This window comes from Paroedura picta, chromosome 2 (genome assembly GCF_049243985.1).
Source record: "Paroedura picta isolate Pp20150507F chromosome 2, Ppicta_v3.0, whole genome shotgun sequence".
Lineage (NCBI taxonomy): Eukaryota > Metazoa > Chordata > Lepidosauria > Squamata > Gekkonidae > Paroedura > Paroedura picta.
In genome coordinates, this window is record NC_135370.1 from 20,548,977 (window position 1) to 20,561,732 (window position 12,756).

The 12,756-nt window shown below is 44.6% G+C and overlaps 1 protein-coding gene and 1 long non-coding RNA gene across 2 annotated transcripts in view; one reads left to right on the forward strand and one right to left on the reverse strand.

Moving 5' to 3' along the window:
* Positions 1-2,146: 2,146 nt before the first annotated feature.
* LOC143829083 (mitochondrial protein C2orf69 homolog) lies at positions 2,147-11,531 on the reverse strand. The gene is made up of 2 exons (XM_077319388.1): positions 11,136-11,531; positions 2,147-7,144 (listed from the first exon to the last, which is right to left on the reverse strand). The coding sequence occupies exons 1-2, from the start codon at positions 11,439-11,441 to the stop codon at positions 6,311-6,313; spliced, it is 1,140 nt and encodes a 379-aa protein (XP_077175503.1). The 5' UTR covers positions 11,442-11,531; the 3' UTR covers positions 2,147-6,310.
* Positions 11,216-12,756, forward strand: part of LOC143829085 (uncharacterized) — a 40,771-nt gene continuing 39,230 nt past the window's right edge. Inside the window, exon 1 of the long non-coding RNA XR_013227998.1 lies at positions 11,216-11,422. This is a non-coding gene — a long non-coding RNA (uncharacterized LOC143829085). The remainder of the gene's footprint in view (positions 11,423-12,756) is intronic.

Below are 12,756 nucleotides of genomic sequence, written 5' to 3' on the forward strand. Positions count from 1 at the left end.
TAAGTGAGCTTGACTTTCTGGTTTAGCAAAAAAACTGCTAGATGGGAACAGATGCCTGTGTTGAGTTGATGGGAGTTTAGTCTCACATTTTCATGAATCCCCCCCCCCATTTCATCTTTTTCTGATGAATGATAAATGCTGTTTTGTCACTTTTATAGCTTACTCTCCCTACAGTATTTATATCTTGAGATGTGAGAGAATCATGTAGCTTATTTGCAGGTCCAATTTGATTACCTTTTCCTGCCACCAATATGCAATCATCTGCAGTTTTGCAGCTCAACCTTTGAGTTCCTAACTTTTCTGGGTAGGTCAGGTTTTGGCTTCCCTTTTTGGTTTTGCTTTGGATAGTCTCCTGGAATCCATGGTCTCTGTGACTTCAATGTCAGTCTGTAGGTGAAAGAAGTTGTTGCTCTCAGTCTCCATGCAGCCATGCGCAGCCATCCCAACTGTGGATGCCAGATGGGTCCCTGATAAAGCATGCCCAATGACACAGATAACCTCCAAGTAGATGCTATTGACTCTCCTGTATGGCCATGGACAGGTGAGAGCATTCATTGCCTCTGACTTAGGGTGAAAGAATCTTGTGTAAAATCTATTTGCAGTAGGTTAAAGAGCCTGGTGATTTGTAGGAACAAACTCCTCTTAAAGGATCAATCTTGAACGACTTGTTTGAATCACATGCCCACTGAGTCAGTCTGCTTGATTGTTTGAAGTCTTATGTGTTGATGTTTTATGTGTTCTGCCCAAACTGATGTGAGATTTTTTGTTCTGTCGTGCGAATTACCTTTACTGTCTTCTTGTATAGGATGAATTATTCCCCCTCCCAATTTGTTTATGGACGTTTTGGCTGACATGTCATCCATCCTCACTAGGTTATGAAAATAAGCTGTCTGGAATTGTTCTAATGCAAGATCTGTGGCACAAAACTACAGAATGTTGATGCTCAGTTTCATTTCCCCACCATAATAAACTAGCATCTGCAAAGATCTCCAATATCTAATATGTCTTGCCTTGGAGTAGGTTAGACCTCTTTGTTCACCATACTAGGCTGATGTTTAATGGAACTGAAACTGGAAAGGCCTTACCAGTTGCTGTAATTGTCACACATGGATTCAGTCTATGCATGATATTAGTGAATCCAAGAGTTTGGTCACAGTCAATAGGGAAGTCGATCTGCACATGATCTCAGATTTGGACATCTCTCTGATTTTCAGTGCCTAATGGGCTAGCAAAGATAAGCAATCAACTGCTGTATTGAGGATAACTCCCAGAAGCTCTACTGGGTTCAGTGAGTTCTTCTGCAAGTTTATGATGAAATCATGACTTGGTAGAAATTAAATGGTAATCTTCATACCTGCTAATTATTTGACTTTGTGGATGGAACTGATCGGTAAGTCATCGAAATAAGGATGTACATAGTTTGTCTATTCTCTTAATTTGACAAGCCAATTGATCAGAACCCTGGAGAAGACTTGCAAAGCTACTGAGTGATTTGAATTTTGTTTCTCAAAGCTGAGATGTTTTCTGTGCCTTGGAAAAATCAGAATATGCACATATGCTTCAGTAAGCTGTAGGTTTTCTGCAGTGGAATGTGTTCACCCTCAAATCTCTGAATTTGACAGACTTGTTTAGGGAACTTTAAAATCCAGGATGGCCCTCCAGTCCCAATTCTTCTTGGCACATTATTGCATACCTCCATGTGTCTTTCTATGTAAACATTTCAGTATCTCCGGTAGTACCTTTTATATGTCTGTGACTTCCACCAAGATTTTTGTCTAGGCAGTTCTCAAATAATACATCTACCTTTAAGGAGTATGCTGTCACAATAAAGGTAACCAAAAATGTTGACACAAAAAACAAAAACTAAAGTATAACTAAGCACGCAGTGCTAATGTGCAAAATATAGTATATAACTTATTTATACATTCAAAGGTGCTAAAATAACCCACATTCTTTTGGTTCTGCATATAAATACCTATGCTTAATATAGACAAATGTCCAAACACATAAATTCAGGTTAAAAGGTACAAATTATGTTCATATACAAGAACCAAATGAGTTTCGACTAAAAGCTGTCACGAACCGTGGGCTGGTCCGGCTGACCAGAAGAGACCGCCTCGCAGAGAACTGCTCCATACACATGTGGTGCAAAGAAGTCAGTTTTTATTGAAGGGTTCCATAAGGCAAAGCGGGACAAAGCATGGCAAGAACAGGAGCATTGACAGAGACAAGCACGGTTGGCCCCCTTAGGTCTATATATAGGGGGGAACAGTTTAGGCAGGAGATCCAGTTCCCATAGGAGAAGCTTTTGATCTAAAAGGTACGAATCCAAGAGACATCCAGTCTGTTTCCCCTGTCATCCCCAGTAGTAAATTTCCAGCCCCTACTATGTGAACCAAGGACGGGACAGATGAGAGCTCTTCACAGTGGGGGAGAAAGTTTCTACAGGTCATAAACCATGGGATGGAGGTGAGAGGGAAGGCACAGAAAAAAATGAAAGGAACGTGGGGAAAGGGAAGGATGGAAGGCTCTCAGGCTCGTTAAACCTCTAAGTCAACACTCCCGAGGAAATTGGGAGGGCAGTTATGACAAAAGCCTTCCTCAGTAGTAAAATGCAAATTGAGTATTCCATTAATAATAGTTGTATTAGTTAATTAATAGTTGTAGGTGCATGATTGCCACTGCTCTAGTGTCATGAGTTTTCCATTGTGCAAAATCTGCTTTGGTGCCTTGATCATCTTCTCATATCAAGCCAAAGGGCTGTAATGCTGTTATGAGAGCATCCACCAATGGAAGCTACAAGAACTGATGAGCAAACAGTGGTAAAGTATGCTACTTCGTGATAAACCCTGGTACTGCTATTTTCTAGAGGTTTGACCCACTTATGTTTTAATTGCTCTTCAAAGAACTCTGGGAATGGAAATGCTCTTTCAATGGTGTCTGTTCTGAGGGGAAAACCTCTAGGTCTAGTTTTCTGATTACAGTTTGCAAGGTTTTTCTTTTTACCTGCTGGGGATTCTTGGTGCTTTAGTGCAGTGAGTTTTTGACAGCAGGTACTGGTAGTTCTAAACCTTAGGGGATCTATTTTTTTGTACAAATATTTAAATGTCCTCCTCATCTTGATCGTCTGACAGAAACTCCCCTTCCTTTATGCTGTCAGAGACTTGGCTCCAGAAGAAGAATCTGCATTTCTCAGCCTTTTTCTATAACAGGTTTCCTTCTGTTTTAATGGGCCAATATGTACCTCTCCCCTCAGATCTATCTCTTCCTGTTTTGTTGCCTCTTGGTGGGGAGAAGGAAGAGGGGGAGTAAGGCCGCAACCTCTCTGGCTTTGACTTCGGTTGGGCATTGAGCTACTGCGGCAGTAGCTCTGAATCTCCTCCTTCATGGTCTGTATATTAAGATATGAAATTGTGTGTGGGGGGGAGATGACCCACTCCTCAAGTTTTTAACTGTACTGGTCGTCTGCCCTACTGGCATTGCTGCCATTTAATTGGGAGTCTTGTTCTCCTAAACTGAGCAAGGAACTCCCTGTATCTGCGCTCCAAAATGCTGTTGCGCGACAAAAAAATCAGGATCCACATGTGTTGTGCCTGCATAAGAACGGCCTTTGTGAGATGTTTGTGGCTGTGTAAGATGGCTGCCATCAAACTGGCTTTAATCCATGTCCCTTTTTCACCAGCGTTTTTTTTTTTTGTGTGTGTGTGCTTTTCTTCTCATGACAAGAGGTAGGACACAGCCGCTAAGATAAGCTGAGCATAGGCCTTGCTGGTTTCCCCAGCAGTCTCCCTTGTGCTTAATACGAAGGATGGTTCAATTTCTCCCTTGGAAAAATCCATCATTGCCACTCTTCTGCACCATAATTGGAGTGGCCAATTGGTCTCACTCTCTGTTACTGCCCCAAAATGGACGCCATCACTAGAAAGAGCTTGACAGCTGCTCTTTGCTGCTCTTCCAGAGATTGAGAGAGGGAATGGGTTGGGGTCACAATAGAGAGGAGGGATATAAAATAGAATGGGGGGGGGGATGACTTTAGAATGATTGAAAAATAGAAAAAAAATTAGTGTAGAAAAAGGCAAAATCTATTTGTTAGTGGCTGTCCCTAATGATGCAGTAAAGAAACTGAAGAGGGTGTCTCCCACAGGTAGGAGACAGGAAGTTGAAACATTGTTCCGGACTCTCTGATTGGACAGTGGGAATCACCCTCAAGATGTCCTCTGCCTCAGAGGGAGTAGAACTGTGAGGTAATATGTCATTTGTTCCTCCAATCAGTGTGCTTAGATTGGAGTAACTCTCCAGATGATTACACGGTTAACTCACGTAAAAGTTTAGACTAATTCTAATTACTAAAATCTGTAACCATGAGCATTATAATAAAGACAGTAAGGGGTCCTAGGAGGAGTTGGACTTCACAGTTTACTGGCCAATCAGGTTCCCTGTATGGCTCCTGGCTGTGTCCTCCTCTAGGACAGCGGCTCCCCAATCATCGTGCGTGTCCCACCCCTGACCGTCTCCTCACAGTTCTTTCAGTTTGTCGGAGTCTAACAGGAAGGCCACAGAAAAGCCTCTTCTCAATTAAAATATTGCTGTGGCCAGCCTCACTGATGGAAGGAAGACGCAGCCAAGCCATGTGTATTTCTTCTCAGTGACTCTCTGCAGCTTTGAGGCCTACCACACAGGGTTGCTGTGCAGATGAAGCTTGATGCTGTTGCAGAGGCTCTTTTGCCTCCTGTTTCATCTGTACAACAGCCCTGTGCAGTAGGCCTCGAGTGTTTCAACTCCACAACAACCTGCGTGGGAGGCCTTAAATGTTTCTTATGCACAACAATGCTTTCTAACCTCCAAAGCAGCCCTTTCTGCCTGGGGAGCTGATCTTTATAGTCTGAAGATGAGCAGCAATTCCAGATCTCCGGGCCCCACCTGGAAGTTGGCTGACCCTGGTCTGGAAATATCCCTTGAGGTTGGGAAGTGGGGACTCAAGTGTGTAATGCCTCTGCAGCCACCTAACCATCCACACAGCACCCCCTGACCTATTTCAGGTCATACAAACATTGTAGATAGGAGGCAAGGTTGCCAGATAAGCCAGCAAGACCCACGCCAAACACCCCTTCAGCCACATGCCCTTCCAGGCTGGGCGTCTCTCCCTTCATTTTTCCTGACCCCCCCCCCCCACTCTACTACCCTTTGTATTCCTGGATACAAAGGGTTTTTCCCCTTTAAGGCTTTATTATAATATTAAAGGGTTTTTTTTGGGGGGGGTACTGAGTTGGAGGCCATTTATGATTTTCTGATAATGCCAGGTAAATTCTGGCTTTGAAGGTGTATCCTCTGGGGCTTTTGCAGGCTTGTCAGAGGACATGTAGAAAACCACAGCTTTCCGTTCATTCATTAAAACTACAAGGAACTTTTCCCAAATGCCTGTGTTTGTAACATTATTCTAAGATTTACTGTAAACGATATCAACCTCTTATAGATGCCTGTGGCTTGGTTTTTAGGAAAAGGTCAGCACAGTGGTTTCCAAAGGGTCTAACACTCAAGGTACAAAAATTTAAAAACGCATTAAGAGTTCATCAAGCTTCAGTATTAATAGGGAATGTTGAACAGGGGGTTAAGATTACACAATCTTGGTCACTTTAAAATGTTTAATACTAATTCAGTTTCCAACGAAAGCTAGGAACAGATGTTTAGCAATGGTTAGAAATAGCAGAACACCGTGGAGAAATCGAAAATTAGCTGTTTTTCAGTTTCTATAAAAATTTGTTTTTACTGCACAAACACTGAAGACGGTGCCAATATAACAAACATTGCATTGCTTTTGCTATGCCAAAGTGCTAGAAACAAATCTTATTAATGCAACCTGAAAGCCTCATGTTCACAGTTCTTTAGCTAAGGCTTCTCTATGTCAATTGTATGTTTCCCCCCAGATCTTCAGCACTAGATCTTTCTGAAAGCTGTTTCTAGAGACTGGCTATGAAGGTCTGGCCACAAATTACACCCATAGTTAAAAGCAGGTATCAAGCCAACCGACATTTCACCTGATGTTACAAAGAGTATTTTCAGATGAATAGGTGTTGCCTCCACACAGCAAAGAAAAATCCTCAACATTAAGCCGTGGACTTGAAGTTGTCCAGGTGCAAATGCAAGACAGACTTTGATTAAAGCCCAGTCCTATCATAAAAAGTAAACATTAGTACACGTTATAATCTTTTTTCCCTTCCAGGGTTTAGAAGCCAGTGCCTCAAGCTGCTTAGTCACAGTTCTTGATGTGCTTTTGCAATGTATAACATAACAATGCGATACATTCACAGCGTCAGAATACTTCGTGGACTCTGAAGTGGTTGTCTAAGGAAGGGGCTTCATCGGCAAAATGAAGCTGGCTGTTGACGTTCACGCCAAACTCCTCAAGGACTTGTACAAATCTCTTGTGCTCTTTTCCGATCCATGACCTCATGGTGTCAAAGACCTGGTACGGCGTGACATGCGCGTTCACGGCGATCCCAGTCTGTGCAAAGCCTTTCAGCACATCAGGGCAGGTGACCCAGGTATTGCTTCCTCCAGAATGACCCCCGTCCAGCCAGTAAATTGCTCGTATGTTTTGGATGAAGGCAGCTAGGTCCTTGTCCTGTTTAGCGCCCTTGAGTTCATAAAGCAATTGGTTCAGGACAACACAACCCTTGCTGAAACCTATCAAAGTGAATGACGCTCCGCCGGCGATGGAAGGCTCGATAAAGTTCACAGTTGAATTGTGAAAAGGTTCGCAGTCTGGTTCCGTTTCTGCCGCCAAACATCCATTGGTACTGGGAGCAACGGGGAATTTGTAAGGTGCGGCCTTTCCATCCTTGCTGAATCCATGTGTGGTCTTCTGTGACAGCAGAAAGTTCTGTGCAATTTTAAAGGCGTTGACCAATAGCGCATGGAGGTGTCTGAAGGCTCCAAAGTCAGGGCTGTGCTCAGGCGCTCCAAACATATTGCTGGCCACAAAATTGTCATAACAGCTGAACTTGTGCAAATGCATGCGAGAGCATTTTATAACCCAAATGTAACTGCCGGGGAAACGATGGGCAAGGATAGCAGCAATGTTTTCTAAGCACCAAGACTCCCACTGGAAGTTTTCTGGATGGCAAACCATAACTTCACGATAGCTCTGAAATGAGGCAACAGATAGGTTTTAGGACAGAGTCTGGATGTATCTTGTAAGCCGTGAATAATAATTTTTCTTACTACATGCAACACGTTATTTGCGACCTAGCAGAACTTTAATGAACAACACTTGGGTTAAAAAGGTATTAAAGCAGAGAGCAGAACATTGGAAATGGCAGTGTAATATTTTATCTACTTTCAGACTCATTCTAAATCTTGAACCTTTATTTACTTTCAAATGCAAATGAAAACTGCCCCTGCTGTTGAGTTCCTTAACAGCTGCCTGTAGCCTTTCCAGGAATTGGGGGAAGGGGGAGAGCATTCCGCAGAATTCTTTCACTCCACCCCCCTAATCTAGTGCCCGTTGTATTCCTGAATGCAACAGGCTTGGCCCCTAATCTACCGAATAATGTTTGAGTTCAATGGCACCTTTAAGACCAACCAAGATTAATTCTGGGCATAAGCTTTCATGTGCATGTACACTTCAGTTATCTAAAGAAATGAGCATGCACATGAAAGCTTATACCCAGAATTAAACTTGGTTGGTATTAAATTTTGTCCTACTGCTTCATACCAACACAGCTACACACCTGAATCTACTATTATCTATAGCAGGGGTAGTCAAACTGCGGCCCTCCAGATGTCCATGGACTACAATTCATGGGAATTGTAGTCCATGGACATCTGGCGGGCCGCAGTTTGACTACCCCTGATCTATAGTATGGCTGCATATGGATAACCCTGAATATCCCATTTCGAAGAGATACTGCGGAATACACACGCAAACAGGAAACAGAGCCGTTAAACAATAAAAACTTATATAATATTCCTTGCAAGAAAAAGTAGAATATGCTGCAGTTTTTCACTAAAAGGGAACATGGAGCTGCTTTGTACCGAATCAGACTCTTGGTCCAGCAAGGTCAGTATTGCCTACTCAGACTAGCAGCAGCTGTCCAGGGTCTCAGGTGAAGGTCTTGAACATCTTCTAATACCTAGTCCTTTAAATTTGAGATTTCAGGGATTGAATCTGGGACCTTCTGCAGGTAAAGGAGAGGCTCTTCCACTGAGCTACTGCCCCTCCCCATGACGGACATATATTGTTATGAATAACCATGCAGTTTGGTCTTATAACTTCAGAAGTTTCAAAAACACTTTGACAAGTTAATGGAATGCCTACAAGAATATCTACTCCTAAGCTTAGCCTAACTTCTCACCTAACTTAGCCTAACTTCTCCTAATCCCATTGTTGCTTTAAAAAACCACTATTTAACTACAGATCAGAGAACCAGTAAAGAAAGCAACTGGTTCAGAAACTAATTCATCCACCTCCACTGAAGGGTATAAAGTTAAACTTACATATGAATAAGCAATGACAATCCCATAATCCTCCCCAAGGCTTCTAGTGATGGCCAGCACAAAAAACTGGTTGGATTCAGCCCTTTGTAACCTCTCTCCCACCCCCCAAGAACTGCAGAAAGATGCCAGAATAAAATCCTTGCAGAAGCTGCAACAAACATTCTAAGCATCAGAACAACCTGGGATTAGTACATACATTCTATTTGAGCACAATTAGTCCAGAGTTAATTCCCCATGAAAGCAATTCACTTCATGTAGAAACAGGAGGGGCAATAACAGCTATTCACTTTATACCCTGTCCAGAGGAACTGGTTGGCCACAGTGTGAGACAGAATGCTGGACTAGATGGATCATTGGTCTTACCCAACAGGGCTCCTCCTATGTTCTTGTTTCTCCCTTGCCATGAAAACAAACTGTTATTAGCCCCTCCAACATAATAACCAAACCAAAAGGCCTTACCATTTTTTCCCTCACCAGCAGAGCTTAAACCAGAAGGTATGCTGCTGTAACAACCTCCTGATGTAGTATTTGCTCCCTAAGCCAGCCAGGACCCAGCACCAAATATCTAAGATCCCATCTCCTTTCATTCTGCAGGAGTTGACATTAAAAAAAAAAACGTTTATTCCTAGGTGCCAGAACGACATTTCTAGGCTCTATGATCTGCTGACAGTTGGGATTGGTTCAGCCATGCCTCAAGCATGGTTATACCCTGTCCAGAGGAACTGGTTGGCCACTGCATGAGAGAGGACACTGGACTAGATGGATCACTGGTCTGATCCAACAGGGCTCCTCTTATGTCCTTCCCCCCCGCCATGAAATGAGCAGTGACTCACAAAAGCTCATACCCTGCCATAAATTTTGTTAGGCATTAAGGCACAACTGGATTCTTGTTTTCTTCTAGTTAAGCCTAAGGATTTCAATTAGCTTAAATTTACTTAAACGTGTATTGGAATGTTATTACAGAATCTGTAAGTGCAAACTCTCTCTGTAAACCCAACATGAGCTGGACTGACTCAATAAAGCAAGACCTGAGAAAGGCAGTCAATGATGGGGCGTTTGGGAGTTCATTAAAAACTGGAAGTGATTTGACAGCACGTCACATACAATCCCTCTTTCTCCCATGCTGGGAGGGTACTCCTCAGAGGCAGCAATTATGCCCAAGCAGAAGGAACGATGGAGGTCCTGAGAAAGATTATTACCATCTTTCCCAGAATACAACTGTGCACAGAAGTGCACTAAGTCAATGGGCTTAGTTTGCAGCAACTCTGCACAGGACCCAACAGACTTGTGCAGACCCATGCTGAGCATGCTCATTCAGAAGTTTTCCTTTTCCTAAATGCAAACCGTGCCCAATACTCAAGGCCAGTTTGGGAACTGCATTAGCACCACCCACATCAATAGTGGGCTAACATGCATTTCTATAATTATTCTGTAGATGCCTACAATTTCTATCAGCAATGCACTTTCAGCAAACTGGGCTATGGTTTCAGGAGAATGAATAGATGCACACACATCTGATATACACACACTTCTCTCAAAGTAGAACAAAGTTTGAGTCCAGCAGTACTTCTAAAACCAACAAAGTTGAGTTCTGGATACAAGCTCATGCACATGTCTTCAGATGTCCTATACGTAAGACTTGAGGAAGTCTATGACAAAGTATCTGAAGAAATGTGCCTGCACACACAAAAATATACTCAGAATTAAGCTTTGTTGGTCTTAAAGATGCCAATGGACTCAAACTTAGTTTTGTTGCTTCTGACCAACATGGTATCTCACCTGAACCTGTTTAATCAGACATTTTAACTTCACCAGGCTTCTCATCAACATGGTATCTCACCTGAACCTGTTTAATCAGACATTTTAACTTAATCAGGCTTCTCATCAACATGGTATCTCACCTGAACCTGTTTACGCAGACATTTTAACTTCACCAGGCTACTCAAGCTCGTAATCTGTTCTGGTTACTCTGACTTGCAGATTTCCTTTCTGGCACCTGACAAGGAGGTCCTCCCCTCCAGAACTAATCAGTCACTTCGGGCAGAACCAAGCCCCACCACATCCAATGGTGCTCACTACTTCCAAGCTGCACATGCCCAGGATAGGTTACAGCGCAACCCTACGGATCTCCATGAGGCATCCGGGAAAGGGTTGAGCATTAATGGTAAAGCATCTGCTCAGCATGCAGAAGGCCAATCTGGGCATCTGAGGTTTAAACAGGGCTCAGACCCTGGGACATTGCTGCCTATGGAGCTGACATTATGGAATATGGACAAAGCAAGGCAGTACACAAGGGACTTTTTTGAGAGGGATTAAGCTAATCCCCAGAAGATTAAATAAAAGAAATGCAAATATATATATATTAATTGAATCAATGAAAACCATTAACAGTGGCAAGGGAGAAAAATGTACAAAAAGTTTTTAAAAAATCGAGGAAAAGTGAGAAAGGGCCAATGCCGCAGCTCCACGAAGGTTCTGGAATGACACCCAGCGCAGGGCCTGATCCAGGCCAAGGCGGCTCCGCCAGAGTAACTCTGCCAAGGGGCGCAGACGGCCCAAGGCTTCCGCGGGCCCCGATCCCCAGCACGCTTCCTCGGGAGCAACGTCCCCCTGGCCGTTCGCCTCGGCCGGGCTCTCACCTGGACGTCCCCGGGGAAGTAGAGGACGTGATGCTGCTGCTGCTGCTGCTGCTGCGGCGGCGTCTCCGGGGGCAGGAGCAGCAGCAGGTCGTTGGCGCGAGAGGGCTCGTGGCCGGGCACGGCGGGCAGGCGCAGGCGCGGCGGGTCCGGCTGGGGGGCCGAGGAGAGGCGGTGGCGGTTGCCCGAGGGCCCCGCCAGGCAGCCGCCCGGCCCCCCGCGGAGGCTCATGTTCCGCGCCAGGCAGAGGAAGGCGGAACCCAGGAGCCCCCTCAGGACGGAGGCGACAGGTGGGCAGCGCCTGCTCATGGAGGCTCTCCGATCGGCCGGCCGCGGGCCCGCCCACAGCTTGGCCAGGCGGCGCGCAGACCCACGGCGCACGCGCGGGAGGCGGGGGCGGGGCCTAATGGGCGGCGGCGAAGCGAGAGGGCGGGAGGCCGCCGCCTCCTCTCTCGCTATTGGAGGAGCCGGCCGGCCCTCCTTCCGTTGGCTCTGAAAGAGAGGGCGGGAAGTTTCAAGGCCGGGGGGGCGTGGAAAGGGGTTGGCTGACTAGGGGAGGGGGGAAAAGGTATGGTTCGGCGCATGCGCGCTGCTGGGCTCGTTTAAAGGGCGCCTGGCTGTGGAATTGTTCCAGTACTATTCAAGGATCAACAAATTGGAGAAGGGGGCGCTTCAGAACAAGATTTTCAATTAAACGGAACAATAGGCGGCGTTGACTTTTGTTCTTGGCAAGGCTGAAATGAAGTAAAAAATGGTTGGCAATTTTTCTCTTTCTCCCAAAATACTGCAACTCGAGGTCGTCCATTGAAGCTGATGGGCAGTAGGTTCAGGTTGGACAAAAGGAAATACCACTTTACACAGGATGAAGTTTGTGTTCAGGGGCGCCTTTATGATCAACAAGTTTAATTCTGGGTAAAAGCTTCTGTGTGCAGGCATGCTTCTTCAGATGCAGTGAAACAGACTGTCTACAATTTAGCCGACTTACCCCCTTTTGTGTCCTCTAATTAATTTGCAGGACCTATTTAGCTTCCAGGAGGGCAGTCAGAACTGACTTTACTTTTAATTTATAATTATCCGCTGTATTGTACATGTGGTTTCTTATATATTAAATAGTTATTGTTTTGCTGTACTTGGTTTTGAAAAACATACTATACACAGTAACTTAGCTTTTCTTGTCAGTCTTTCCAGGACAAAAAAAAATGCCCTTGGTACAGCGCTGCAACATGATAACACAATAACCTTGTTAAATGATTTCAGACTTGGAGGGGGCACTCAAATGCAACAAAATGGCACTGGAATATGATTGGGAGTTTTTTGCCATGTGACGATGATTGACAAGTTAAAAAATGGTGGGAAGTTTTCACTTCCTGTCCCTTGGCTATTGCATATGGAAACAAATCTGGGGGGAAAGGGGACAAAGGCTCCCCCAAGTGGGCATGGGAAAAGGTCCCAAGGCAAAAAAAAGGGGACAAAATAGTGGGTGAGTCCTCCGTGTGGAAAAGGGCTCAGCAAAGCCAAACTTTCCTGTTAGTGCTTGATAAAGTTGCGTGACTGACTTCCAGTTGTCTTTCACATCAGAAATGGCAGCAGTGTGATTCCTTTCCCTCTACCCCAACTCCACGCA

Excerpts from the sequence above, each read along its gene's own strand:
- LOC143829083 (XM_077319388.1), bottom strand. The coding sequence starts at position 11,441 with ATGAGCAGGCGCTGCCCACCTGTCGCCTCCGTCCTGAGGGGGCTCCTG. Across the intron at positions 7,145-11,135 it reads ACTTCCCCGGGGACGTCCAG|AGCTATCGTGAAGTTATGGT; the intron begins GTGAGAGCCCGG and ends GCCTCATTTCAG.